Source organism: Micromesistius poutassou (assembly GCF_964030765.1).
Source record: "Micromesistius poutassou genome assembly, chromosome: 9".
In the NCBI taxonomy this organism is placed as follows: domain Eukaryota; kingdom Metazoa; phylum Chordata; class Actinopteri; order Gadiformes; family Gadidae; genus Micromesistius; species Micromesistius poutassou.
In genome coordinates, this window is record NC_140279.1 from 1,471,658 (window position 1) to 1,499,286 (window position 27,629).

General features: G+C 49.1%; 2 protein-coding genes across 2 annotated transcripts in view; both read left to right on the forward strand.

Annotated features, from left to right (window-relative positions):
- tjp3 (tight junction protein 3) overlaps nt 1-8,962 on the forward strand; it is a 14,326-nt gene extending 5,364 nt beyond the window's left edge. The window contains exons 4-20 of the mRNA XM_084473507.1: nt 431-660; nt 1,055-1,154; nt 1,617-1,696; nt 1,783-1,852; nt 2,195-2,259; nt 2,361-2,424; nt 3,240-3,396; nt 3,581-3,689; nt 4,201-4,420; nt 4,848-5,044; nt 5,177-5,272; nt 5,394-5,473; nt 5,799-6,009; nt 6,282-6,382; nt 7,162-7,791; nt 8,233-8,282; nt 8,395-8,962. Coding sequence (XP_084329633.1) covers nt 431-660; nt 1,055-1,154; nt 1,617-1,696; nt 1,783-1,852; nt 2,195-2,259; nt 2,361-2,424; nt 3,240-3,396; nt 3,581-3,689; nt 4,201-4,420; nt 4,848-5,044; nt 5,177-5,272; nt 5,394-5,473; nt 5,799-6,009; nt 6,282-6,382; nt 7,162-7,791; nt 8,233-8,282; nt 8,395-8,509 — 2,575 coding nt within the window. The 3' untranslated portion in view covers nt 8,510-8,962. The remainder of the gene's footprint in view (nt 1-430; nt 661-1,054; nt 1,155-1,616; nt 1,697-1,782; nt 1,853-2,194; nt 2,260-2,360; nt 2,425-3,239; nt 3,397-3,580; nt 3,690-4,200; nt 4,421-4,847; nt 5,045-5,176; nt 5,273-5,393; nt 5,474-5,798; nt 6,010-6,281; nt 6,383-7,161; nt 7,792-8,232; nt 8,283-8,394) is intronic.
- Nucleotides 8,963-10,915: 1,953 nt separating this feature from the next.
- Nucleotides 10,916-27,574, forward strand: arhgap45b (Rho GTPase activating protein 45b). The gene is given in 25 exon segments (XM_084473338.1): nt 10,916-11,586; nt 12,479-12,562; nt 12,564-12,729; nt 13,267-13,449; nt 16,013-16,156; nt 16,648-16,732; nt 17,654-17,726; nt 18,123-18,198; nt 18,328-18,459; nt 18,835-18,896; nt 19,013-19,123; nt 19,353-19,433; nt 19,653-19,814; nt 20,181-20,318; nt 20,670-20,869; nt 21,403-21,497; nt 21,811-21,894; nt 22,331-22,432; nt 22,644-22,807; nt 23,330-23,518; nt 24,074-24,211; nt 25,037-25,323; nt 25,758-26,004; nt 26,244-26,331; nt 26,504-27,574. Coding segments are annotated over 25 exon segments (3,708 nt in total). The 5' UTR covers nt 10,916-11,451; the 3' UTR covers nt 26,986-27,574.
- The last annotated feature ends 55 nt before the right edge of the window (nt 27,575-27,629 follow it).

Below are 27,629 nucleotides of genomic sequence, written 5' to 3' on the forward strand. Positions count from 1 at the left end.
GTGATATAGTGTGTATTTCTGTTGACTTTGTGAGTTGATTTTACAATGACCAATAAAAATAAATGTGAATTACCTTGAACCTCTCCCTCTACTGTATGTGGCCATGTGTTGATGAGAAAGAGGACATTCACCATTTCCCCTATTTTAAACCCAAACCCTTTTTAGAATTAGAATTGAACATCTGTTTGATCGATGTGTTTCACGCTAGACTAACCGCACTACTCAGCTGAGTGCATGACACAAGACAAACACGAAAGACTAAACAAAACCAAAAAAAACACTATCCGGAAATCATACAAGACCGCGATTGATCTCGCTAAAAGCCGATAACGAATCAATTGGTATTGAACTTAATTACATTCTGTCGAGTCTTAAAGATGTAAGTCGTCAACGGGATCGCAGCCCCGCCAAACGCTGAGGTGAATATGTAATACTTCATCAAACTCATCCTCTCATCAATAATCATACCAGCCACCGCCCTTTCCAACCGTCACTCAGGCCCTGTTATCTCCCCTCACTCCCACCTCCCTGTCGTTTCTTGCAGAGTCCTCCCAGAGCTGGCCCCCGAGGTGGCCCCCAAGGTGGCCCCCAAGCTGGCCCCCAAGCCCCGCTCCTGGTCCCCGCCCAGCGCCTCCGCCTTCCCCACCTCGCCACAAAAACGTGTGTGTGTGTGTGTGTGTGTGTGTGTGTGTGTGTGTGTGTGTGTGTGTGTGTGTGTGTGTGTGTGTGTGTGTGTGTGTGTGTGTGTGTGTGTGTGTGTGTGTGTGTGTGTGTGTGTGTGTGTGTGCTTTTATTTGATGCAGATATTAGCATTTCAAGCTAGTTCTCGGTTAATTGTAATGGCTGGTCAGAGCCTCTGAGCCTATATTTGGGAAGGAAATAAAACATTGGATATGATGATGAAAGGATTAATAAGTAATGTCAAGTTATTTAGCATGCTAGGAAATACCTTCTACCTCTATCTACCTTCCTACTCAAGTCTGAACAAACTGTTATATTATTATATTATATTAACATCTTCATCACGCGATGGTGTGTTTTCTTTCCTCTCCAGCCGCGTCGGACTCTGAGTCGGAGGTGAGCTACAGCTCGGTCCCCCAGAAGAGGGAGTCCTCCGACAGCGGGGGGTCTAACAAGCTCAAGGGCCGCTACAGGTGAGCTCTCCCAGTGGGTGGCCTTCTGCTCACCTAGCCCCCCATAGCTCTAACCCTACACCCTGACGTCACTGGTCCTCATCAGACCAGAACCAATGAAACCGTTGCGTTAGTCTTACAGTGTTTAATAGAAACCTGAGGTTAGATCGACCATTTTGAGATGTTGGCTTGCTTGCTATTTCAAAGGAGATTCATCTTTTAAAGGTGAAGAGAGATAAGACGGGGCGCGCTGCAGCACTTGTTTGATCCCGCGTTTGGTTATGCCGCCGTCTGTCTGAGTGCACGGATGTGTAGGGCGATGACACGCGATGCTTTACTCGTTTCCCTGAAACGCACAAAAAAAACGTCTCCACTCACACACAGCTGCGCACGCCGCCACACATGAGCTCAAACTGCATCACATGACATGTCTCAACGCCCCCCCCCCCCCCCCCCCCCCCCATCTCTCTCTCTCTCCTTCAGGGTGTTACCGGAGCAACAGTCGGTCCCGCTGAGACACACGGTCTCTAAAGCCTCACCGCCAAGCAGACCCACTCAGGACGGTCCGTATCCCCCCCCCGCCCCCCTCCTCTCTAACCAGGTTCCCGTCTCTCCAGGGTGATGTCTTAAACCTTCTTGTCTTGTGCAGATTCCTCCGGGTCCGACCAGCTCTACCACCTCCGGAGGTCTGGGAGTTCGGAGCCAGGGAGCCACCATGGGTAAAGACGCACAAACGTTATTACCCTCATATTGAATATCGAGGGTCATCAGGAGTGTTGGAGTGTCATCAGGAGTGGCGTTACCTCACAGTGCATGCAATGTGTATTCAGTGTTACTTAACATTATCAATAGTTCTTGTGTCTATAAAACACAAGAACTAAAACTAAAAAGAAATGTCTTTTTTTTCCAACACTCAATCAAATCTTTAACAGGACAATCTCAATTGACTTCCACATAAACATAAAACTGTCAAAATGCAGCATTGTTCTCTGTTATCGTTTACTGCAGTTGCCCTCATTTATATGGCAAGTTCATATTGATTGATTCTGTCTTCTCCGCAGACCCCGTCCGTCTAAAAGCAGCACTTCTAAGTCTGGGGTTTCAGGAAGGAACAAGCCTGTCAACTGTAGGTATCCATTATGGCTCTACAGCCCTACTGCTCCGTCTGTCCGCCTGTCTGTCTGGCCTCCATGTGGCAGTGCATTAACAGCTTCCTTCTCCTTTCAGCCAAGCCAGAGGAAGAACCCCTCTACTCCTTACCACCTGATTCCTACCCCACACCCAACGTAGGGTGGGTGTCCGATATTTGAATTATTAAAGCAATACTCTCAATCAATTGTCATGATTTGGTGATTTGGTGTGTGTAATTGATGTTCAATGTGTAGGTCGATGTATACATCTATATATAGGGGCGGGATATTCTCGTGGTCAGGGTGTACGACCGCCAGCCGTAAGGTACTGGGTTTGATCCCTGATGAGTTCATTATCGTTAACGAAAACTAACAACATAATGAAAACTAGGTGTGGAAAAATCTTTTTCTTAACAAAAAAGATATTAATTCATTATTATAGAAAATATAACTAACTAACTAAAACTGTATTGTGTGTTAAGAAAACTAACTAAAATTAACAAAAATCAACTACAATTATAAACTAATTTTCGTTAGTTTACATCTTTGTCCATTTGTCTTTTGTGGATGGTTGTTCATCTGTCCTAAGTGAATAAATTCTTTAAAATGGCATGTTTTGTTGAATTTTTATCACACAATACTTTTCTGGTCCTTTTTTTGATCTAGAATCTAGGAAAAAGATATAATATTACAAAAATATACAAAGACCTACACTGAAATTGATGAAGACAAAACTAAAACCAAGCACTTTCAAAACACGTAAACCAAACTAAACCCACTTTACAAATGACCTTGCTAATGAAAAAGCCAAACGATAACAACCTTGCTGATGACCACATCCTGCCTGCCGGCATCCTTTAGCAAAATGCCCTGACCCCTCCCTACTCCTTAACAACCTGTATCTGAATGCACATATGCATATGGCCTTAATGCATACATTGGTTACCATGTTTACGTTGTGCCTCTGACCTCCTAGGTATAGCTCCGACCTGCACACAGTGTCGTTCATCAAAGACGGCAACATCGGTCTGAGGCTGGTGGGAGGCAACGACGTCGGCATCTTTGTGGGCGGAGTCCAGCCGAATAGCCCCGCCCAGGAACAGGGCATGCGGGAGGGGGACCAGATCATGCAGGTTAAGACCTCATCCCGAAACCAATTCGACCAATCAGAACGGATGGATGACTGCATTTTAAATCCAGTCTATTTGAACTATTTGAGCTATTTGATCTTTGACCTTACATCTCGGAATGCACTTTATAAAGTAGACGTTCTGTCGTTTCTGCAGGTGAATAAAGTATGTTATGTTGTTTCTGCAGGTGAATAAGGTGGACTTCAACCATTTCACCAGGGAGGAAGCCGCCAACTACCTGCTCCACATTAAACACGGGGAACCGGTGGAGATCTGCACGCAGAACAAGATGCACCGTAAGGACCACGTGATGCTCAACCACCATTTACTGCAATCAACAAGACCCACTTCTTCTAAGTACAACGTAGCCGTGATCCACTGACATGATGTGTTTATGTGGGGCCCATGCCCTCATGTAGCCGTGATCCACTGACATGATGTGTTTGTGTGGGCCCATGCCCTCATGTAGCCGTGATCCACTGACATGATGTGTTTATGTGGGGCCCATGCCCTCATGTAGCTGTGATCCACTGACATGATGTGTTTATGTGGGGCCCATGCCCTCATGTAGCCGTGATCCACTGACATGATGTGTTTGTGTGGGCCCATGCCCTCATGTAGCCGTGATCCACTGACATGATGTGTTTATGTGGGGCCCATGCCCTCATGTAGCTGTGATCCACTGACATGATGTGTTTATGTGGGCCCATGCCCTCATGTAGCCGTGATCCACTGACATGATGTGTTTATGTGGGGCCCATGCCCTCATGTAGCCGCGATCCACTGACATGATGTGTTTGTGTGCAGTCTACAAGAAGATCCTCAAGTCCAGCCTGGGCGACAACTTCTACGTGCGGACCCACTTTGACCACGAGGCAGAAAGCACGGTGGGGCTGGCCTTCACCCGGGGCGAGGTGTTCAGGGTGGTGGACACCATGCACCGCGGCAAGCTGGGCAACTGGCTGGCCATCCGCATGGGGAACGACCTGCACGAGCTGGACAAAGGCACCATCCCCAACCAGGCCAGGTGAGAGCCCACAACCTCCTCCTGAACTGAGCGGATATCGTTTGGTTTTTCCAGAGGAAGATAATATACATCAAATAGTTAGTACTTATATATAGTTAATATATAGTGTAGCATGTTATCCTATCTTGTATACGGGGAATGGGTTTACCTAACATAACCTAACAATTGTTAGTGCTTGGCACTTGGCTCTATGAACATCCTTACTGCACAGACAGCGATATATTGTTTCTCTTCTTCTGATCGATGTACTTATTGTAAATAGATTTGGATTAAAGTGTCTGCTAAATGCCCTAAATGTTAATATGAATGTGAAATAATATATATATACCTGAAATACTGAATAGACATAGACCCCATGAATAATGGGCAGCATTCCATTGAAATGCAAACGGCAGCATTGAGAAAGGATTGGTTTCCCTCTTCCCAGAGCTGAGACGCTGGCCCTCATGGAGCAGGCACAGAGGGCCAGCGGGGACCGGCAGGCCACTGGCCCCAGGGCCGAGTTCTGGAAACTACGGGGCCTCCGAGGGGCCAAAAAGAACGTCCGGAGAAATCGTGACGACCTTCTGCAGCTCACCATCCAGGGCAAATTCCCTGCTTATGAGAAAGTGCTTCTCAGAGAAGGTTTGGATTTAGTTTCATTGTTGCTCTCTGAGATCACATAACTGGGATCACGTTAATATCCTGGATCAATTCATAAACACACTCTGTTGACCTCTTGGATTCATTTTGAATGTTGACGTTCCATGTCTCCAGCTAATTTCAAGCGACCTATCGTCATCCTGGGTCCTCTCAATGATATCGCCATGGAAAAGCTGGCTAAAGACATGCCTGATGAGTACGAAGTGGCAGGTTGGTACAGTTATCGTATTCATAAGTTAAGGTCAACGGTTAACACTGCTCCTATGCATCTGTTTTATTGTGGGTTCCTATACGCTCCTGTAACGTGGTTCCTTCCTTTGTGGTCTCTCAGAGATGGTTCCCCGTAGCGGTGGTGGAGACAGTGCCTCCACGGTTATTAAGCTGGACACCGTCAGGGCGATCGCTGAGAAGGTGAGTCGTTGCTGATAGAATTAACAATGGAAACGTGGAAGCAGGACTGCATTGATTTTGATCTTCGTTAACATTTACATTTAGACGCTTTTGTCCAAAGTGACTTACAATAAGACAAATAATACATTTGTCAGAAGAAATGGAAACAATACATTGCTGTCGGTACAGTAAGGATGTTCATAGAACCAAGTGCCAAGCACCTTGATTGATAGGTTATTGTTATTTGTTAGAATCTAAACATAATCATATGAATTTAAGCTCTTTCGCCCTGTGGATGAGTCTATCTCTGGGAAGACAAAGTGTGTGTTGATCCGGTCTGCTGCAGGACAAGCACCCCCTGCTGGACATCACGCCCACTGCAGTGGAGAGGCTGAACTACATCCAGTACCACCCCATGGTGCTCTTCCTGGACCCTCACAGTCGCAAGGACATCAAGGCGATGAGGATGAAGTACAGCCCCAACTCCAACAAGAGCTCCAGACGGCTGTACACCCAGTCCCTTAAGATTAGGAAGCACTGTAGCCATCTGTTCTCAGGTACTGCTCCCGCTTCAAATCTCGCGATAATCTTCTCGCAGAGTCCAGGTTCTGCTTCGATCTTTCTTTCTTTCTCTTTTTACGTTGTAAAAGGTTTTAAGTAGTAGCTAAGTTCTATTATGTCTATTTATTATTGTCTCATAAAAAAAAATAGTGCACAGAATTATCTCGTTAAACCGCACATTCGATACTAAAATACATTGACTTCTTTCCTTCGTTTGTGTACGTGGTTGCCGTTGAGTCTGAGTGTGTTCTCCCTGACTGTGTTCCAGCACGCGTTGACCTGCAGCCGAGCTCCAATGTTTGGTATGAGATCCTTAAAGACAAGATCCGTCACCAGCAGGCTAAACCAGTCTGGGTGTCTGAGGTTACGGTGAGCCACACTCCTCCCCTCCAATATCTCTCTCTCTCTCCATTTCATGCACATTAGACACCGCTCATTCCTGTGTTGCATCTAAATAAATTGCGCATTTCTAAAACAAGGGAATGGTTCCCCACAGTGGTGGTGGAGATAGTGCCTCTACGGTTATTAAACTGGACACTGTCTACACTCTGCATAGCCTCCCACCACCTTTCCGATAAAAGTGTCTACTAAATGTAAATGTCAATGTAAGGAAAGATGTATAACCAGGTTTTAAATTGTGTTTTTGATTTTATAACAACAAACCTTTCCTTGCAAGACTGAAAAGGCTCAATGTGGCTTCACCAAAACTAACAATTGAAAAAGTGTACAGCAGTGTACCTCGCTAGAAAACTAGAACTCCTTTGCAAAGTTTAACAATACATTTGTGTCTTGTGTGTGAGTGTGACAATGGGCCCTGTGATGAGGTGATGAATATACGGCATGTCGAAGACCATTCCTACGTGTGTAATCAGTGCTGCGTGGTAGGGGTCGGCTTAACTCAGGAGGTCCAGGGGGGTCATTTGTAACCGGAAAGTTGCCAGTTCAATTCCCCGGCTCCTTTTAGTGTTTTAGTGTTTAGTGTTGAGGTAACCCTGAGCAAGACACTTCACCATAACCGCTGCTGACGAGCTGGCTGTTGCCTCGCGTGGTCGACTCCGCCGTCGGTGTGTGAATGGATTTGTTGTTAAGTCACTTTGCACCAGAGCGTCTGCTGCGTGCACGCCCTGAATGTAACCGCGTTCCTCCAGCTGGAGAGCGGCGCGGAGCAGGACCTGGACACCCTGGACCAGAGCCACTCGGACTACCTGAGCGCCGCCAGCGACCTGGAGGACACGGACGGCGAGCCCTTCACCGACGGCGAGACCTACACGGACAACGAGGACCTGGACGAGGCCTTCCCCGGCCAGGATGCCGCCGCCGCCGCCAAGATCCAGCGCGGCCGCGGCACCAGCAGCGCCCTGGCCCGCTCCTCGGAGCCCGCCTCCGGCTCCCTCTCCGACCTGGAGCCGGTCCGCGAGGTCGACTCCTACTCGCTCAGGGTGGTGCCGCCGCTGATGCACGTCCCGGAGCTCCGGGGGCCGCGGCACGAGGAGGAGGAGGACGGCGGCGGCGGCAGCCCGCCGCGGCGCCGCCGCGAGAGCACCAGCCCGCAGGACGACGACCGCTCCCACCGCAGCTTCTCCGACTCGGACGCCAGCGCCGCGGGACCGGCGGGCCCCGGGACGCCGGCGGCGTCGGAGGGGCCCCCGGACTTTGTGGCCCCCGATCCCACCGGGCGGAGCGCTATGCCGCCGGAGGACGAGGGGAGGGAGAGCGAGCCGGAGAGGGAGGACCCCCCACCGGCCTCGCTGTCCGCCATCGAGGAGAAGCTGGAGCAGGTACGTCGCGGCGTGGATACGTGACCGATGCTAACGCTCGTCCTTGAGTCTGTAACAGTAAAGCATGCATAGCCTCCCCCTTACCCCCCCCCCCTCTTACCCCTCTTACCCCTCTTACCCTCTTACTCTTCACTTATTGTATGTTGTACGTCCTTGCACTTAAAAATAGCACTTAGCATTGTGTAGCATCTTATCCTAGCTATCTTTGTTGTATACAGGGAAAGGGTTAACCTAACATTTGTTCCTGCTTGGCACTTTGTTCTATCTATGGACATCCTTACTGTACCGACAGCGATATATTGTTGTCTTCTCTTTCTTCTGACAAATGTACTTATTGCAAGTCACTTTGGATAAAAGCGTCTGCTAAATGCCCTGAACGTGAATGTTAAGTGTGAAGCAGCATGTTTGTCGTAGCCCTGTGTTAATCAACGTGTCTCTCAGGCTCGCATGGCTGAGCCACAGGAGAGGAAACCTTCGCCTGCGTTCATCGTGTAAGTATCAGCTCGCTGTGCGTCCCAGATGGATTCTCCCGGGGGGGGGGGGGGGGGGGGGGCGCTTGGGCCATGGTTGTAACTCTGTTACCCTCCTTCTCCGCCCTGATAGGCTGGCTCATCACCAGGCCCTCCAATACCGGCGCACGCAGATCCGAGGCAGCGACAGCTCAGACGAAGAGGAGGAGACCGATGACGTCGAGTGGGGTCCCGCAACCGAACTCTGAAGTTCTGGAACTCCACGGAACATTGGTTTTTCTAACCCAACTTTATTGACAGGTTCCATGTTGCAGAGTAATTGCGTAAATCCCACGGTTGAATCTCACCGGGGTCAACTGGCACATGTGAGGAGGAGGAGCATATTCATCTAACTGTAAAGCCAACGACGACACTCCCTTTGAGAGATCAATATATATATACGGTTTAGAAAGATGGTGGGCGGCCGTGTTGATGGTGCATATCAAGGGTATGATTAATTAGAAGATTGTGTATTGATTGTGCCCTTTTTTTTCATATCCAAAGAAAGATGTTATTTGATCAATGTAATTATGAAAATGTCTCCTTTGTTAAATTGTTGTATTCATGCCATAACTGTAAACAATGGGTATTGTTTTAGATTGTTTTAATAAATTCTAGTTTTATTAAAACTATTGAGATTGTTTATTACAGCTGTGTTTTAGGATTTTTATTAAATATTTGCATAATATTGTCGTCTATTTCTTATAGCAAAACGGGCCGTATCCATGTTAAATTTAGATTTTTTTTTGACATTTTTGTTAGCATCATATGCTATGCATGGGAAGGTGTGCCAAATGTTTGGTAATTTGCCGCCACTTTGGGTCAGAGTAAATAATCTGGATTCCATTTTATTGTCGTAGTCGCATTTCTGATAAACCATGTTTCTCAATTTGAGTCAGGCCCGGGTGGCCATCGGGACGTTCGGGAGGTTTCCCGTTGGGCCGGTCCACTTTCATATGTATTTTGGACCGCTTGGGTGAAAGAAGAAAATACTTAATTCATCTGAAATTTCAGCCCCAGCATCGCAGTATATATAATATGGATTATACAATGTACGGTACTTCTCCCCTCCCAATTATTCGAGTTGGTTTTGTCCATGGTGCGTCTTTTCTTGAGCGGTAACAGCGGTAACTTCTGTTACCGCTCAAAAAAAGACGTTGATTGTGGAGGGCAGGAAAAGCCAAGGAGGAGCCGAAAAAGACAGATTTAAAGAAAGAAGGGCACTGGAGGAAGATTCAGCCAAATGTGCCAAAATAAACCACCTGTTTAGAGGACAGACACACGTTGCAGCCGGTAGAGAGAGGTGGATCTAATGATTCATTTGCAACATAAATCATTTAGCTATTTGTTTTATGTTTGCAATGCCAACCTAAGCATGAAAGCTTAAACCAATTCATCATTATTCTAGTTTATTTTGTTAAGCCATATGACGAATCACAAATATAATTTGTGAAACTTAACATGTAAACTCCAGCATGATCTGTGTAAGTTAGCCCAAGCAATAAAGTAACCCCTTCTTTTTTGTAGCATCAGAAGAGATAAGCCAGTCCGACGCTGAAGAGGCAAGACTGGACAACATATTTCATGTCAAATATAAAAGACAGAACAAACGTGATAGTCAATTATATCAAATATAAAATATTTGGTAGACTCGGAGCAGTAGTCCAGCCTGTCTGATGCTGCTGGTGAACCCAATAGACATGTCGAGGACAGGACTGCGGACAGAGGACTGTAAAATATATATTTAAATGATTTGATATAAGATAACCCACACATAGAACTGACATGATGCATTGAAATGATCCCAAATATGTAATGGGTTAACATTGTATGTTTTATATATAATTGATATATTAAATATATTAGTAGATATATTAAAGTAACAGATCCTTGAGGTGGATTTTTCATTTGGCATACGTTGATCCAATATCCAATCAAAAGGGTTATGTGTAGTGTAAGCCAATCAACCCATATAGGTGACGGGGTGCACCATTGAAAAAATAATGTTTGATCCACATCGTCCCACCTGGTCACGTGACAGCCCGACAGGTGTTTCGGGAGACCTTGATTGAAGCGAACCCGTACTTTCCCCCTCGCGCTCCACTACAGCGGAAATCACCGACCACACAGCTCTCGGTTGAAAAAACAACAACACAACAGTGTTAACGTGGCACTCATTCAGACATCATTGATGATCGATTGCGAACCTCAAAATAGTGTGTAACCCGTGTCTCGCGCGGATCGGAAGAGGGTGCGAGCGGAAGCCACGAGCGCTGTGTCTGTTTGTGGTGAGCTGTCAATGAGCCTGCGCGGCGGCGCGCTCCATGTGTGACAGCGGGAGGAAGGTAGACAGACAGCTCTCCTGGGTGAAGGTCGGCTTCGATGGCGCAGAGGTACCGGTGTTAACTGGCCGAGCACACACAAAGTGGCGAGTCGGGGGGTGGGTGGGGGGGCTGTACGGCAAACTCAAAGAAGTCCGGATGGACGGGAAGGGCACTTTGAAGATTTTCGGCCGGAAGAAACGGGAACTGATCAAGACGCCGTCCATCTCGAAGAAGAGCCGATCAGGAAGCCCCGGGCCACAGACCAGCGCCTGTTCCGTGAGTAGCGCATCGTTTGTGATTTCCTCCTCTGTTCTCTGTGTCACAAGCTGCAATATGTCTTACGGAGATAATGGATTGCCGAATGGGCCACTCATATGAGTAAGGTTAAGTCCAGTGACATCTGGGGAAAGTCCATTCTTGTAAATAGCCTTCAGAGGACGCTAATGAAGTAACTGTTGACCCAAATTTGAAAAAGAAATTCAAACTCAGACTATTTAACTGCAGAGTTAGGCCTATGCATATTTTTGTTTGGTAACGTTAACACCAATGAAAATAAACAAGGTCAATTGAATTCAAATTTAAGTATTTAATGGTGCATTTGACAAAGTAGGCTTTATCTTGAATGTAAGTAGCCTACATCTTTGTATGCAGCCCTACGACGTAGGGCTACTACTACCCCCCCCACCCCCCACACCCACCAAACGGTCTGACTCATTTCTGCAATACACGGATCACCTGCTTAGGGGTTTTCTGCAATCGACTGAGTTTCGAGTGACTGGTGGTAGGCCACTTGGCAATGGGGCCACGTCAGTTGCAGTAGCAGGAGCATGAGCATGTTGAGACGTGGTAGCAAAACCAGCTACAACCCTTACGCTACAAGTCGGCGAGTTAAAAAATCTGACGCGAAAGCCAAGGACCAACTGGATATTCTGCCTAACAAGCCCAACGTATGGCTCAAACAGGTAAGTGTTTTTTTGTGTTTTTTTTAACACACACACACACACACACACACACACACACACACACACACACACACACACACACACACACACACACCTGCTCTCTTCTCCATATTGCCTGCTCTCTTGGACCATAGTTCAACCTTGTAATCTATGTACAGGAGCACTAACTCTGGCAGTTTGTCGTCGTGGCCTCCCCTCCTTGTAGGTTGGACTGCCTGCGCATGGTGCCTCTGTTGCTGGGGGGGGGCACCTGCTGCTCTGTTCCCCGTCTCTGGTCCCTCTTGTTTTTAAACGGAGCTACCGCTCTGATGCGACACGACTAAGGCTCTATGCTAGAAGCTATACCGTCTAGACTCTATACAGAAACTCTTTTTCAACTACTTTTATACATTTTAAAGGGTTGAGATCTGGCATTGTCCAAAAGCCACTGCCTTACTTAACCCCTTCTTTTTTTTTCTTTTTTTTCATAAAGTTCATTACTAAATAGCCATTTCTGTATTTCTTTGCCACACCCTGTGTTGGCGTTTGAGCCCAGGAAGCGTTGCGCAACACCGCAGAGTATCTTGTGTAAGTCTCAGTTTCTGTGTTTACCAACAACACCACTGTTTAAGGTCAGCTGCTGCCCGCTCCTCACTCCACTGCCAACACCCTGCTGGGTTCTGGTTCAATGGCATACATCGGTGGTCGTCGTTGTTGTTGTTGTTGTTGTTGTAGGACCTTACACACAATTAAACCTATCTTGTCCTTCTGTGTACCGTCTCTCCCTCCTCACCCGCTCTCTCCCTTTTCTCCCTCCTCACCCGCCCCTCCCCTTTCTCCCTCCTCACCCGCCCTCCGTCCTCACCCCCGCTCCCTTCCTCCCTTCCTCCCTCCCTCCTTCACACTCTCTCAGCTCTCCATTCTCCAGGAGCAGCCCCGGAGAGATGGGGTTGAGATCACCGTAGTCCCTTCATCCTTCTCCACCTCCTCCTCCTCCCTCCTCCTCCTCCCTCCTCTCCCCCGCCCCGGCTGGCTTCCTGGACACCTCGCTGTCCTGCCCGGGCACCCCGGCCCCCCAGCACGCCAAGCAGGGTGCCGCGGGTCCCTCCAACATGGCCACGCTGAAGAGACCCACCTCGCTCAGCCGACACGCCAGCGCCGCAGGTCTGCACACGAGACGAGTTCATATAGTCACCTACTTCAGAGTTCATAGGACGCGTGGAATTGTCGGTTTTCGGGCCGTTTACATGTTCTGTAAACTAATACACGTGCCACAAGCAGGGCGGTCCCGTGATTCAAAGCCCTTTAGTGTATGGTCTACTCTTTTTAGTATCATGTTGATGACATATTTTTAAATATTTTTTGGGGGTTGGAAACATTTACATTTAGGGCAAAGCGACATTTGACAGAAGTAAGAGAAACAAACAATCGCTGTGGGTACAGTAAGGATGTTCATTGACACCAAGTGCCAAGCACTAACACTCACTAGGTTAACCCATTCCCTGTATACAACAGCTAGGATATGATGCTACACAATGCTGAGGACTATTTTTAAGGGCCAGGACGTACAACATACAATAAGTGCGTAAGAGGGGTGTGGGTGGGGGGTAATAGGGGGGGGGTAATAGGGGAGGCTATGCAGCGTCTAGGTGACCGCTGTGATATTTGTTTGGCTGAGCGGTTCTCCTCCCCTTCCTCCAGGATTCCCTCTGCAGTCGTGGGTGTTCACCAAGGGCCAGGGGAAGGGGCCCCTGACGCCCACCACCCCCGTGGAGGGCCTGGAGAGCACAGCCATCGAGGTCGAAGACATCCCCGCCCTGCTCCGGGACGTGGCCCGCTTCGCCGAGGCGGTGGAGAAGCTGAAGGACGTGGTGCTGGCGGAGGGTACGTACCCAGAGACCGGGGGGGGGGGGGGGGGGGGGGGGGTGGCGGTAGCTCAGGAGGTAGAGCGGGTTGGCTGGTAACCGCAAGGTTGCTTGTTCGAATCCCCGGCTCCTCCTAGAGTGTCGAGGTGTCCCTGAGCAAGACGCCTCAGCTGCTCCCGACGAGCTGGCTGTCGCCTTGAAAGGTTGACTCCGCCGTCGGTGTGTGATGTGTGCATGAATGTCAGGCAGTATTGTAAAGCGCTTTGGATATATAATGCAGTCCGTTTACAAGTTCCCAGTTCCCAGGAGTCCTGTCTGTAACCATGACACTGGTGCAGGTGGAGGGTATGTACCGAGAGACCAGTTCCCAGGAGCCCTGTCTGTAAACATGCAACAGAACGCTGTGCACAGAGACGCTTCAAACCGGTTGATCTAGTCTGTCAATATGGGTATTGATATTAATAGGGGGGGGGGGGGAAACAAGAACAGACTAGTACAGATGATGTGGGAGATGCAGTTTGCAATCTTTTGGCTACCAACGATCGATTCTCTATCCGATGCCATGTGCCTGGTGTGACACTGCAGTAATTGGCATGTAGTGATGCAATGGCCTTGGGCTTCTCACTCGTGTGTGTGCGTGTGTGCACTCTTAACACATGCCGTTTTTCTTATTGCAAATGCTAATCAGTTGAATTGCTGGGTTCGTAGTTAGTCTTATCATAAATCACCAAGTGGTTTTCAAGACATCAGTGCCTCAAAGACCATCCCTCAGTGCTCGCGTTCAAAAGACGTCTCGGAAGTTCGGGAGGCATTTGTTTTTGTCCTCAATGAAGCCGTTGTTTCTGGAGTGCTATTGGTCGTGTACTCGTCAGTCGGTTGTCAGCTTTATTTTTAAAGCATACGTCCTCTGATGTAATGCGTCAAACTTGAGCGTCGACAACAATACTGTTTTGCCTAATTTATTTAGTGTGTGAGGGGAGGGGTGTGCAAGCAGGCGTCACAAAGCTTGTTCTGCGTGTGTGTGTGTGTGACACAAGTAGGCACTTGTGTCACACACACACACACACACACACACACACACACACACACACACACACACACACACACACACACACACACACACACACACACACACACACACACACACACACACACACACACACACACAGACACTTCCTCTCTCCAACTGAAAGGCTGCGTCCGCAGCCGACCGCACACCCCAAACAGGAAGCCAGCCTCATGTTCGCAGCAGCACCCTCCCCCTCCTGCACTGCAGAGCTCACGTAGCAGGACGTCTTCAGGCAGAGCACAAAGACTCAGGGGATCTTGAACTTGTCATCTCAAGGGACCCAAGAGATAAGGTTGGGAGGGGCCCTGCCCTAAACTAAAGGTTGACTCCACTGTCAGGCCCAACTCTGGATCAGGACTCATTTTGGATCAGCAGGATCAGTTTTAAGAAGCGCTGGCCTCGGCAAAGTGATCTCACCTCACACATTACTAATCGAACCAACTCCCAAGAACTGGTTATAAGTAGGCACCCTATGCTTGGTATTTCCGTTTGCTTGTTTTCGTCAAGGTTGCACCTTACTGCTTAATACAACGGTGGTGTTTCTTATTCTTTTCTTATTTTATTCAACATCAGTTGCCTTAGTGAGCTATCTGTTCTGTTGGGTGCCTTGCCTTTATCTGGCTCCATTGTGTCATGTTCCCCACCCACAGGGAGCATCTAAACAGGAAGGCATGATGGATAGCATTTGACAGAAAGGCCTCGTTCACGTGCTTCCTCCTCTGATAGGCCGGCTGCGTCGCCGTGATCCACGCCGCCTATGACATCAGCGGCAGACCGAGCTCATTAGTCACACTGGTTGGGGGCCTCAGTTCCTCACTCTCTTTCGACATGTTTCGTCAGCCTTCACATCACAAGACCTGAAGAAGATGTGGTGAAGGTCATTGGGCCCCTTCATCGATGCTGACGGCGCTTGCCCCTTTCTGACCAAAGTTCAATTGAGGCTTTCGCTTCAATGCCAGAGTTTAAGGCATTAAGTAATAAGTAGAAGGGAATGGGTTGATATGATCTATTGAGGTAGATAATCTATTGATCTCAACAGTATAAATAATGTTGAAATCCCGCCAAACAAAAGAAAAGTCCACTTCCTCTCTTTTGAAACCAACCTTGGCTCACCCAGCCCTCTGTGAGTGTGTGTGTCACTATGACCATCACAGCGCATCACAGCCCACAATATAAGAATATAATCTGAGCCCGTCGGTGACAAAAACAAGAACTTTAACAGGACGTACATTCACCAGCTATTGCCCCAAGAGATGGCTTTTTCGTGCGTTACGTCTGCAGTGTTCCTACTCAAAGGACCTATTTCAAAGATGTGGTCCGCGTATGTCCCTTACTCACAAAATGATCAAAATAGAGGGACCATGTTGAAAATCAGGACATTTTCCTTTAACTGACGTACACCGCTCATGGGAAGTAAGGAGTGCGGGAGTTGGGTAACGGTCGACAGAATATGCCATCAAACCAACTCCCAGCGATTCCTCCACGTACTCTACCTCCGTTTCCTCCGGCTCAGGTAAGAAGGAGAGCCGGCGCCCCGTGGCCCACGAGTGTCTGGGGGAGGTGCTCCGCGTGCTACGTCAGGTCATCAACACCTACCCGCTGCTCAACACCGTGGAGATCCTGACCGCTGCCGGCAAACTCATCTCCAAAGTCAAAGGTCAGTCCAAAGCACAACACCTAGAGCAGCTAGTTTAACGTGTGGGGGTGACGGCTGGGGGTCGTATGTGTAGAGTTGTTCCGATACCGAAACCAGGATTGGAAATTCCTCTGATACTGCCTAAAGTGTAGTATCGGGTATCGGCGAGTACGCAAGTCTATGTGCCGATTCTATACCTTCACGTGACTAGCTCATTTACTACACAGGCAGAGAACATCACTAACAGGTGCAGTGTTATGCTGCGTTCGTTAATGGACGGAGGTGGAAAGTCGGAATGGGAAACGCTTAGGAACAAGTGCTGTTAGTAGTTACAATGCTAGGGAGGAACAAATGGTCTCGGAACATCTCTAGATATGGGTTGGTTTTTGTATTCTATAAATGGATGTACTTTTATTTTTCATCTTTTTTATTAATGTTTGCTCTCATTTATGAACTTCTTCCATCGTCTCAGCCCATGGTCTCACACAGGCACTTGTGACTTTGCTTTCTAGGCTTTCACTACGAGCTTTGCAACGATGCGGACAAGCAGGACTTTGAGAAGGCCATTGAGACCATCGCAGTCGCTTTCAGCAGCAAGTCAGTATCCCGGATTACTCAACTCTCTTTCTGTCTGTCAACGTCGATTTGTTAGATTTACGAATTTAACTGAGATTGATGTTGAATTACAATCCGTATAGCAAGCTGCAGTGAACTCAGAACTAATATGTCCAGGTTTTTTTAGATCAGTGGGTGACAGGGACCACCAGAAGATAATGGTCACAGACTGATTAGATATGCATGCACATTGTTAAGCAAGGATTCTTTGGTGCACATGGAGAGAGAAGTGGAGAGATGGGGAAACATTTGCATGAGGCAGAGCTGAAAACAGGAAGTGGCTTCGTTACCACATAATGTACAAGCGCAACATTTTGAAAACGCTGTGTGCTGCCTGGCTGTTGTGCGAACTTATCCCCCCAGAAGTATCACATGTTTGTGATTTCTTGACGATGAATCTGTGAATAATCTGTTATCTTTAGCTGCCAAAGATATCTTTTTTTAAATCAATTTGATGAGATCGGCTAAGATGAAACTTGAATGTACCTTTTTGTGAATCTCAAATGTTTCCCCATTTGGTGTCAACAATGGCTCAGTGCAGGAAGTGAGCAGAGAATGCAGACATTTGTGCTCATCAGTTCATTTCCTTTTTTGTCTTCCCTTCTGCGATGGAAGGAATTGAACGGTTCACTTTTGCCCCAATGTGGCAGATCCAAATAATATGAAATCTAGTTTTCAAAAGGGACACTCATTTTTTTTTAAAATATTTCTCTCCATCTCTATATAACAAATAACTTCCTATAACATGTATTTTTTACTGTGTTGAACTTCCAAGTTAAAGTAATGTTCTAAGTTAGAAATACCCTTTTATTTTTATTTTATACATATGCTTAAAGGGCAGTGACTGAGCGTGTTGTGCTCTCTCTCTCCTCCCCCCCCCCCCCCCCCCCCACCACCACCTAGTGTGTCTGAGCTGCTCATGGGAGAGGTGGACAGCAGCACCCTGCTGTCCCTGCTGCCCACGGAGAAGAGCAGGGTGAGTGTGAGCTCCAGCTGTGGCCCCTAGTCCATCAGGGGCCGCAGTCCTAATCTCTGCCTGTGAAATGTAGATACTAGCATGAGGCTGATATGATATTGTTCGTTATTCATTAACTATCCTTTGAACTTTAGTCAATACATTCAACACTCCCACGGATTTATTTCAATCTAATGCATTTAATATTTGATTAGTAAATCTCACTCAAATCAGTCTAATGACTGACAAATGGTTACCCCACCAATTCATTCTTTCTCATTGATTCGTTAAATTGTCTATAATTGTCAAACGCACCTCCTGAATTCTGACGAGGCTCGCTGGGAGAACGGGGTTAGATGTTAGCCTCTCTGGTGGTGGGGTGGTTGGTGGTGTGACCGTGGTCTGTGCTCTCCGCAGTCTTTGGAGAACCTGTACGCTGCGTCGGGACACGGAGCCGACGGGGGTCTGTTGCGGAGTGACTCCCAGGACATGGGTAGGCCATGCAGTCAGGGTAGACCCCCCCCCTTTAAGTGTGTGTGTGTGTGTGTGTGTGTGTGTGTGACTTTACACATTCCAGCCCATTTGGTGCTCTCTCACTCACACACAACGTGTATGCGTGCAGTCCAGGACACCGACGTCAACGAGGTCCTCCAGCGGAGCGAGGGAGGGGTCGACTCGGCGCTGCTCTACACCAAAACCATCTCCAAGTACATGAAGGACCTGATCAGCTACGTGGAGAAGAGGACCTCGCTGGGTGGGCATGCGCATGGGTGGCAGTAGCTCAGGACGTAGAGCAGGGTCGGCTGGTAACCGGAAGGTTGCTAGTTCGATCCCCGGCTCCTCCTAGCCAGTGTCGAGGTGTCCCTGAGCAAGGCACCTAAACCTAAATGCTCCCGGCGAGCTGGCGGTCGCCTTGCGTGGTTGACACCGCCGTCGGTGTGTGAATGAATGGGTGAATGTCAGGCAGGATTGTAAAGCACTTCGAGTGGCCCCTGGTTAGAAAAGCGCAGAATGGTGGTTATGAATGCAGTCCGATTACCATGAACACCTGCTTATCGGGAACAAGTGTAGAAGGCGACCTACTCTTTCATTCCTTCCTAACCTCGGTTCCTGTCTTTGTCCCTCCCAGAGATGGAGTTCTCCAAAGGCCTGCAGAGATTGTACCAGTCCTGCAAACACAGCATCACGCATGTAAACGTCCACCTCTGTCCTACTCGTTGGTTGTCCATAGAGTTGTTCCTATACCAGTATCGGAAATTCCCCCGATACCAGTGCTGCCAAGTGTAAAATGTTCCTTTCCCTCCCAGCCCCACATGCCGTTGTTCTCCATCTACTCTCTGGCTCTGGAGCAGGACCAGGAGCAGAGTGTGGGCCTTCAGCAGGCCTACACCACACTGCACAACCAGACCTTCATCCAGGTACACACGTGCACACACCCACACACACACTCTCATGTAATATCTGTATTGACTCAGTACAGCACTCTGCTAGGCAAACAGTCATCCAGGTGTGTATAGAAAGCGTCATACCATCGGTATGTCCACCTTCTAAAGCACGGCCTTATCGCGGCTATATTGTGATGCCATCTGCTCGGTCAGGAGCGGTTCACCCTCTCCTCTCACCGCCTCCCTCCCTCTGTGTCTGCAGCCACTGATGCAGCGCAAACAGGAGCATGAGAAGAAGCGGAAGGAGATCAAGGAGGCCTGGATTCGAGCAAAGAGGAAACTGGTGGGTGTGGGTGGATGAGTGGGGTGGGTGGCTGAGTTGATGGGTGGGTTGGTGGGCGTGCGCACACTTACGCACCAATAATTCTTCTGTTTCGCGCCGTGCATCATTGCACCACTTCATGAGACACGCTGGGTTTCCTGTGTGTCAAGAACCCAATGGACCGTTGGTGATGTGTGAGGAACGTCACGGTCACACCAGAGTCCGCCCCCTGCCTTGCAGATGGAGTGCGAGGCGAACCTGCGCAAGGCCAAGCAGGCGTACGTGGTCCGCTGCGAGGACTACGACAAGGCGAAGGCCGCGGCCAGCCGGGCGGAGGAGGAGGCCGGCGGCGCCAAGTCCCTGGAGAAGAAGAAACGCGCGGAGGAGGAAGCTCGCAACAAGGTCCTCGAACTGCTCCTTCAGCACAGAGTGGTGCTGCTCTATTAGTCAAGCTAACACACACACACACACGCGCACACAAGATCATGTTGACACTAGCAAGTGGGTGAGATTTAAGTCAGGATTGCATATTTTTGGTTAATTGTTAGATCAGTGTACATGGTGTGGTCTTAGTTGGCTGGCTAGATGGGCCAACTGATTACAAATGCTGATGGCAGTGCTCATTTGTCTGTCTATAGGTGTCCCTCTCTGTGTCTGTCCGTGAATCCATCTGGTTGTCTGTCTCTCTGTCCGTGTATCCATCTTATGCGTCTGTCTCTCTGTGTGTCTGTCTCTCTTTGGGTCTTACGGTCCTGTGGGTCTCTGCAGGCGGAGGAGGCTGAGGCCACCTACAAGACCTGCATCGCGGACGCCACCACGCAAGACAACAATCTGCAGCACACCAAGGTCACCGTGCTGAGACAGCTGCAGGAGGTGGTGAAACAGAGTGACCAGACGCTCCGCTCCGTGAGTAAACACGCGCACAAAACAACACTATCACAACACACACGAGCACAAAAACGGCACAACACACACAAAACACCCCCATGACACGCCTGCACAAAACACCACCGCCACAACATGCATGCACGAAACACCACACCACCACAACAAACGCACACGAATGCAAATATAACCACTGGAAAACGTAGAACATACAGATATGTACACTTGACATGTGGCAATAACTATTTCCCAGACAGCAGTGACGGAGTAGGATGTTGTACTCTAGACGTTGGATGAATAGGAGGGGAAACGATCATAAGGTCACGGTCGTGGTTCCCTTTTGTTGACTTCTAACTTCCCTGCTCCTCCCAGGCCACCATCTCCTACTACCAGATCATGCACATGCAGACGGTGGCCCTGCCGGTCAACTACCAGACCCTGTGTGAGAGCAGCAAGCTGTACGACCTGGGCCAGCAGTACGCCGCCTGTGTCCGGGACCTTCAGCTGCCGGAGCAGCCGGTCACCCAGTACACCTTCGAGCCCTACTCCCCCTCCAGCTCCGGCTCCACCCAGTAAGTGTGGGGCGACACGTGGCTCAGGAGGTAGAGCCGGTGGGCTGGTCACCGGAAGGTTGCTGGTTCCATCCCCCGGCTCCTCCCTGCCGAGTGTCGCGGTGTCACTGAGCAAGACCCTGACCTCACCCTGACTGCTCCAGACGAGCTGGCTGTCGCCTCGCATGGTTGACACCGCTGTCGGTGTGTGCATGAATGGGTGAATGTGAGGCAATAGTAAAGCGCTTTGAGTGGCCACTGGTTATAAAAATGCTGTATAAATGCAGTCCATTTACCATCAATTCAGCCCGGGTCGGCGCAGTACATAAACAGGACACAGGACCACTCCAGCGGGTGTATGTGAACGGAAACGAGTCAAAGTCGTCACTTGTTGGATGATAATTTGACATCTTGGCCGTAGCGTATGCTTCTAGGAGTGTGCGTCTGTCCTTGTCGTCATTTGGGCATTAAAGTGCATTCTTAAACCCTAGATTCAGAAATATTTAGCATCATCAATTGCACAGCTCTAACTCTTGTCTCCTGGTGTCTTCCAGCCACAACAGCAGGACCAGGAACGACAGTTTCAACGCGGAGCAGTCGCCGAGCACTGAGGCCCAGGAGGCCAGGGACACAGAGGCCAACAGAAAGCGTGAGTGGTCCCCCGCTAACGCGATCACTCTAATGTGGCTCAGGAACCCTGTTTGAGGGTAACACTGAACCCACCTAACTAAATACAAGGCCTGCGCCTGTGGAGTCGTATCCCGTTCCTGCGTGGTATTCCAGGGTAAACAAATAGTCCGGTTGCCCTGGGGCTGTACCGCACGGCTAAATTTCAGTTAATCGGTTAGGCAAGAAGAGAACAAGGGGTGGATAGTCTCTTTGAAAATATGTATGGAACATCTCAGATTTAAGTCAATTGATCTGTTTACGCAACCTTTCTCCCTCATCCGGGGAATGCTCAGGCCTGGGTCATAAATCCTGGGGATCCACGGTGAGCGATGACAGTGTCGGCGCAGCAGGCCTGGAGTCGCCTACTATCAGCACCAGTAAGTCGTTCACCTTCTCCTCACCTCGGTACCACTGCTCACATGGCGCTGGGGTCGGCTTAGCTCAGGAGGTAGAGCGGGTTGACTTGTAACCTGCAGGTTGCTAGTGCGGTCCCCGAACTTGCTCGGTGTCCCTGAGCAAGACACCTCCGCCTGACTGCTCCCGACGAGCTGGCTGTCGCCTTGCATGGTTGACCCCGCCGTCGGTGTGTGGACGTGTGAACTTAGGATAAAAGCGTCTGCTAAATGCCCTAAATGTAAATATGCTGGAGACTTCATTTCACTGATCTAGCGATTTCATGGATGTTGGGTCCTGATCAATCGGAATTGTTATTTCTAGCCATCCACCCATCTCCGTTACTGTCGTGCAGCATCTGAACGGTGGAGAAAGGGTTAACCCAACGTGTCGCTGCGCGTTATTCGTTGCCTATTTCAGATGACGATAGAAATATGGGCCGGAGCTCCTCCACTGGAACCATGTCCTCCAACGATGACGCGGACGAGAAGGACGGCAACGTGACCTCCTTTGAAGCCCAAAGTACGCGCACGGGTTTGTTAGCTGAAGGTTGTCTGCCATTGGTTCGATCAAGGACTTGATGTTATCCGACTAAGGGTTGTCGTCCATCATGTCTTCAACGTGATGCGCGCTGATTCTCCGGACTGCAGCGAAGAGATGGACGAGTTAAAGGAACTCCCTGTGTGCTACAGCCTCTGTTGAGACGGTTGACGTGTGTGTTGATGGTGTCTAGATATGAACGGCATGGAGTCCGACGTGGTGGTCTCCACCGGGCCCTTCCGGAACATCGGCCTGTCTAAGGCGGCTCAGACCCACCGGCTCAGGAAGCTGCGGACCCCGGCCAAATGTCGCGAGTGTGACAGCTACGTCTACTTCCAGGGCGGCGAGTGTGAGGAGGTCAGCGTTTACTTTATTAGAATATATGTGTGTTCTTTTTTTTATGAATTATACAGACCATGAAGAGAGGTTACCAACAACGCGACAAACGTTTTTGAAATGTGTTAATTGCTTATTTTTTGTATTATTTTTTTTTTAATGGAGCTTATTTACTGCATTTCTGGACAAGCAAAATTCATACCAAAATGACACCTACAAACACAACCCAAGCTATACATTACACACAAACTCATCATCTATAATTAAATAGATACAGAGGGCAAAAATACTTAAAATTATATTTTGTGTGCCTGTGTAATATTAACGTATTCAACCCCTGTTATAGGTATATAGCACAGATTATATACATAAACAAAATGATGATGAATTTTATTCTTCATTTTTTTTCTCATATGTAATTAAAAAAAAAAGATTATTGCGAAAATAGTGACCTGATAGCTGACGATGAAAGATTAGCGTTGGCAGGAGGCTGCGTTTCCCGTCACCATGCCTTCATACGGTCTTCCTCTGGTGGGCCCGCAGTGCTTCCTGGCGTGCCACAAGCGCTGCCTGGAGACGCTGGCCATCCAGTGTGGCCACAAGAAGCTCCACGGCCGCCTGCAGCTGTTCGGCCGGGACTTCGCCCAGGTGGCGGGCGCAGCCAGCGACGGCGTGCCCTTCATCATCACCAAGTGCATCGCCGAGATCGAGAGGCGGGCCCTCAAGCTCAAGGTGGCCGCACGCCCGCGGGATTCATCTCGTGCTCTTATTTTGAAGTTCTCAAAAGCCCCGTCCATAACATTTGGGCTACTGTTGATTGCTTGTTTTTCTTTTCTTTATTCATTTTTTGCATGTTTTGTATTCATGGTGTAATAAGAGTTGTTCAGAGTTTACATAGACTCTGCATAGCGCCCCCCCCTTACACACCCCTTACGCACTTATTGTATGTTGTACTTCCTTGTGCTTAAAAATAGTACTTAGCTAGGATAAGATGCTGCATAATGCTATCTTTATTGTACACGGGGAAGGGGTTAACGGAGGGATTGTTCTATGACCATCCATTATTGTACCCACAGAATACATTCTTTCACTTCCTTCTAACAAAATCAGTCGTCAGAAGCTTTGGATAAAAGCGTCTGCTAAATGCAAATGTAACCGATAAGATAGTCACTCGATTTGTGGCTCTTGGTCATAAACACCCGCGGCCTATCTCCAAAAGGGCGATCTATGCCCCAAACCAGCCCGTCCGTGCATTGACCGGATCCTTCTCCTGGCGGCGGTGTGCAGGGCATCTACCGGGTGAACGGGGTGAAGACTCGCGTGGAGAAGCTGTGTCAGGCCTTTGAGAACGGCAAGGAGTTGGTGGAGCTGTCCCAGTGTTCCCCCCACGACATCAGCAACGTCCTGAAGCTCTACCTCAGACAGGTAGGCGTACGTTGGCGTACCTTCGTGCTACCAATCAAAAACTCTTCTGTGAAGAGTTCAAAAGAGTTTGTAGTTCTACTTCCTCCTCTTCAACAAACTTGTGGTCTACTCTCTCCTCTTCCGCAAACTCTTCTGAACAGAACTGTGTTCTCTTTTGAACTCTGTTCCGTAGCGTGAAACTCTTGAACATGCCCAATCCCGGTGCCTGATTCCTAAACGACGGCTGCATGTCATCCACGAAGCTATCCCTACACCTTGCATTGTTCAAACACCGATCTGCATCATCAAACACGGGAACTTCCTCTCTGAGTTCCCTGCTCACCCCAGATCTTCTTCCTTATTTATTGAATATTTTTTAGCTGCATAAGGAGAAAGCGGTGTCAATACTGCACCACTTCCTGTGCGTCAGTGTCATTCCTTCTAGGGAAACTATCCAATCAAAACCCACAGTCTGTCATCTCGAACGTATGCAAGATGAACATATGAACTGTCATTTCCTGATCCCCAACCCACTGCATACATACCTGAACAGAAGTCATTTTCAGATGAGCCGAGGGACATTAACGTTATATCTTTGTTGCACACGGGGAAGGGGTTAACCTAACAATTGTTATTGCTTGGCACTTGGTTCTATGAACATCCTCACTGTATTGACAGCAATATATTGTTTCTCTTCTTCTGACAAATGTATTTACTTTAGGTCGCTTTGGACAAACGCGTAAACTAAATGTTATATTGAAACTACAATGCAGACTGTGACAAACTCAACCGTCCCCCTGGTGGTCCACTCTCTCCTCTCCCCCCCCCCCCCCCACCCCCCCCCAGCTGCCGGAGCCCATCATGCTGTTCCGCCTATACCACAGCCTGATGGGCCTGTCCAAGGAGAGCCTACAGCACGAGGCCGAGAGCCCCGAGAGAGAGGAGGCAGAGAGCGGCGGCGGTGGTGGTGGCGGTGGTGTCGGCGTCGGGAGCAGGGGACCGGAGCTGGTGGACCTGGGGGACGACACGGACCCGGAGATCCTGGTCCTGGTGGAGAAGCTGAGGAACCTCCTGAAGGAGCTTCCCAAAACCAACCTGGCCACCCTGCGCTACATCATACGCCACCTCCGCAGGTCCGTGGTCGACCGCTGAGGCGTCCCCGCGTTTAGCGGGGGAGAGCCTCACCCCAGCACCACCTGTGGGTGGGATGGGTCTCCTTTAAAAAGTTGTAATTTCCAAAAAGACCAATGATTGATTACTGTATTGATTACTATTTGTTTTTGTTAGTACTCAAACTTCCATGATTTTGTTGCAGAAGATTCTTCTTCTATTTTTCATTGTCTGTTCTCTTCCGTGTTTTTGTTAAGATTCTTCTTCTTTTTTTGCGTTGTCAGTACAGCCAGTGTTGTTGTTGAGAGGGAGGGAACGGCAGGGTGAAGAATGATTGCTGTACTGAGTAATTTATTCGCTGTGATGTTGCTAATTCTTGATGTGACTTTTTTTTTTTTTTTTTTTAAACAAACAAATTCCTCCATTGTGTAATCCCCTTCCCCTCTCCCCATCCCAGGATCTCTGAGCTGGAGCAGGACAACAAGATGAGTCCCAGTAACCTGGGCATCGTGTTCGGGCCGTCCCTGATGCGGCCCCGTCCCACCGGCGCCACCGTGTCCCTGTCCTCGCTGGTGGACTACCCCCACCAGGCCCGCATCATCGAGGCCTTCATCGTCTTCTACACCACCATCTTCCAGTCCAGGAACACCTCCACCTCCACCACCCCCACCTCCACCCCCACCTCCACCCCCACCACACAGCAGGTACATGTGTGTGTGTGTGTAGGTGCAGGTTTACATCGGTGTGGCGCGGGGAGAACCGGCTCTTCTGGTCCTCGTGCGTCTGCAACAGTTGACAGTCAATAGAACGCGTGTCATGTTGTAAATCACTCTACATGTATAATTACCAAGTGATCTTCTTCTGGATGACGTCCAAATCTATGGATAAGCGGGTGGTTTGTTTGGTATTCGCTGTTCTGACAAGTCTACCCCCGCTGGTCTAGAGCTGCACTGCAGATGGGAGCTCTGAGGCCGAGGAAACCAAAGAGACGAACAGACCGGACTCTGACAAGATGGAGGAGGAAGGATGTGGTAAGGCTCAGGATAACCTGCACCACGCACGACACCGGTACCGCTAATCCCAGGTTACAATTGAAGTTGACTCGCGAGTAACAGCGCTGACGTTCCCAACGTCGTCCATCTGCATTATTTCACACGGCTCAGCCCTAACGCTCCGGTGTGTGCGTCACGTTCTGACCCCCAGCCAGTTCCCCGGGCTCTACGGGCTCCACCGAACGGCTGCCCGACTCCGACCCCGAGACGGACGAGACGGCAGGCCGGGGGGGCCAGGGGCCCGACGGCCCAGAGGACCGGCCCAGGCTGACCCGGCAGCAGAGCCAGTTCAGCGTAGAGGAGGAGGACCAGGCGAGCCACGGGGAGAGCCCGGACCCTTCCGGACCGCCGGTGATCTGTATCGAGACGGAGGAGGACCCAGGGCCGCCGGGAGAGGTCCCCGCGCTGCCCGACACCGAGCCCCCCGAGGAGGAGGAGGATGAGGAGGAGGAGGAGGAGGAGGAGGGAGGCGCAGAGCAGGAGCTGAGTGTGGCCCTGGCGGAGCTCAACGTGAACCAGTCCAACAACAACTGTCCCCTCTCCCCCCTCCCAGGCCGCTCAGGGCTGACACACATGTGTAGGCAGAAGCTCCCCCTGACCAGGAACAGGGACCAGGAGCCCGAGTTTGTCTGATGCCATCGAGGTGTGTGTCCGAGGGTCCCCTCAGAGGGACGGGGGACATGTGTACGTAAGGACTACAATTGGAATTTAAGTGTTTAAATCCTATTGACTTATTTTTTAACAATTTGAAAAGAATTGTCGGTCAATAGGTGATTCATGTGGTACGTCCAACAACCTGTCCATTTCAGAAGCCGTGTGCAATGTGTTCTTTCAGATGCACATGTGCGGTTTTATATTTTCAAATGTATACATTCAGATCTTTACCAAAGTGTATTTTAAGTGATTATTTCCTAAAAGGCTCGAGTGAGAGTTCAAATGGGTCTCTGCAGTACATGTACAATGAAGTGCTGCTGGGGTCATTTCAGCACTGGACGTTTTAAATCATAACTTTTTATTATGAATGTTGTCTGTTGTTCCTTGTTTTGGATGTTACGGTCATAAATAATAAATTTCAGGACATTTTAAAAATATTTGAATATGGATTTATGGTTTTATATCCATGATGCTTGTATATTTGAAGTGGAGCATTAACCACTTCCCTGTTTGCCAAAACATGTGTACATGTCATACCAGGAGAAGGTACGTACAGCAAGGGACTAGTGGTTTCTTTGGGATTAATTAACCTTGTCAGTTTGAATCAGCAGAAGGTAAGGTCC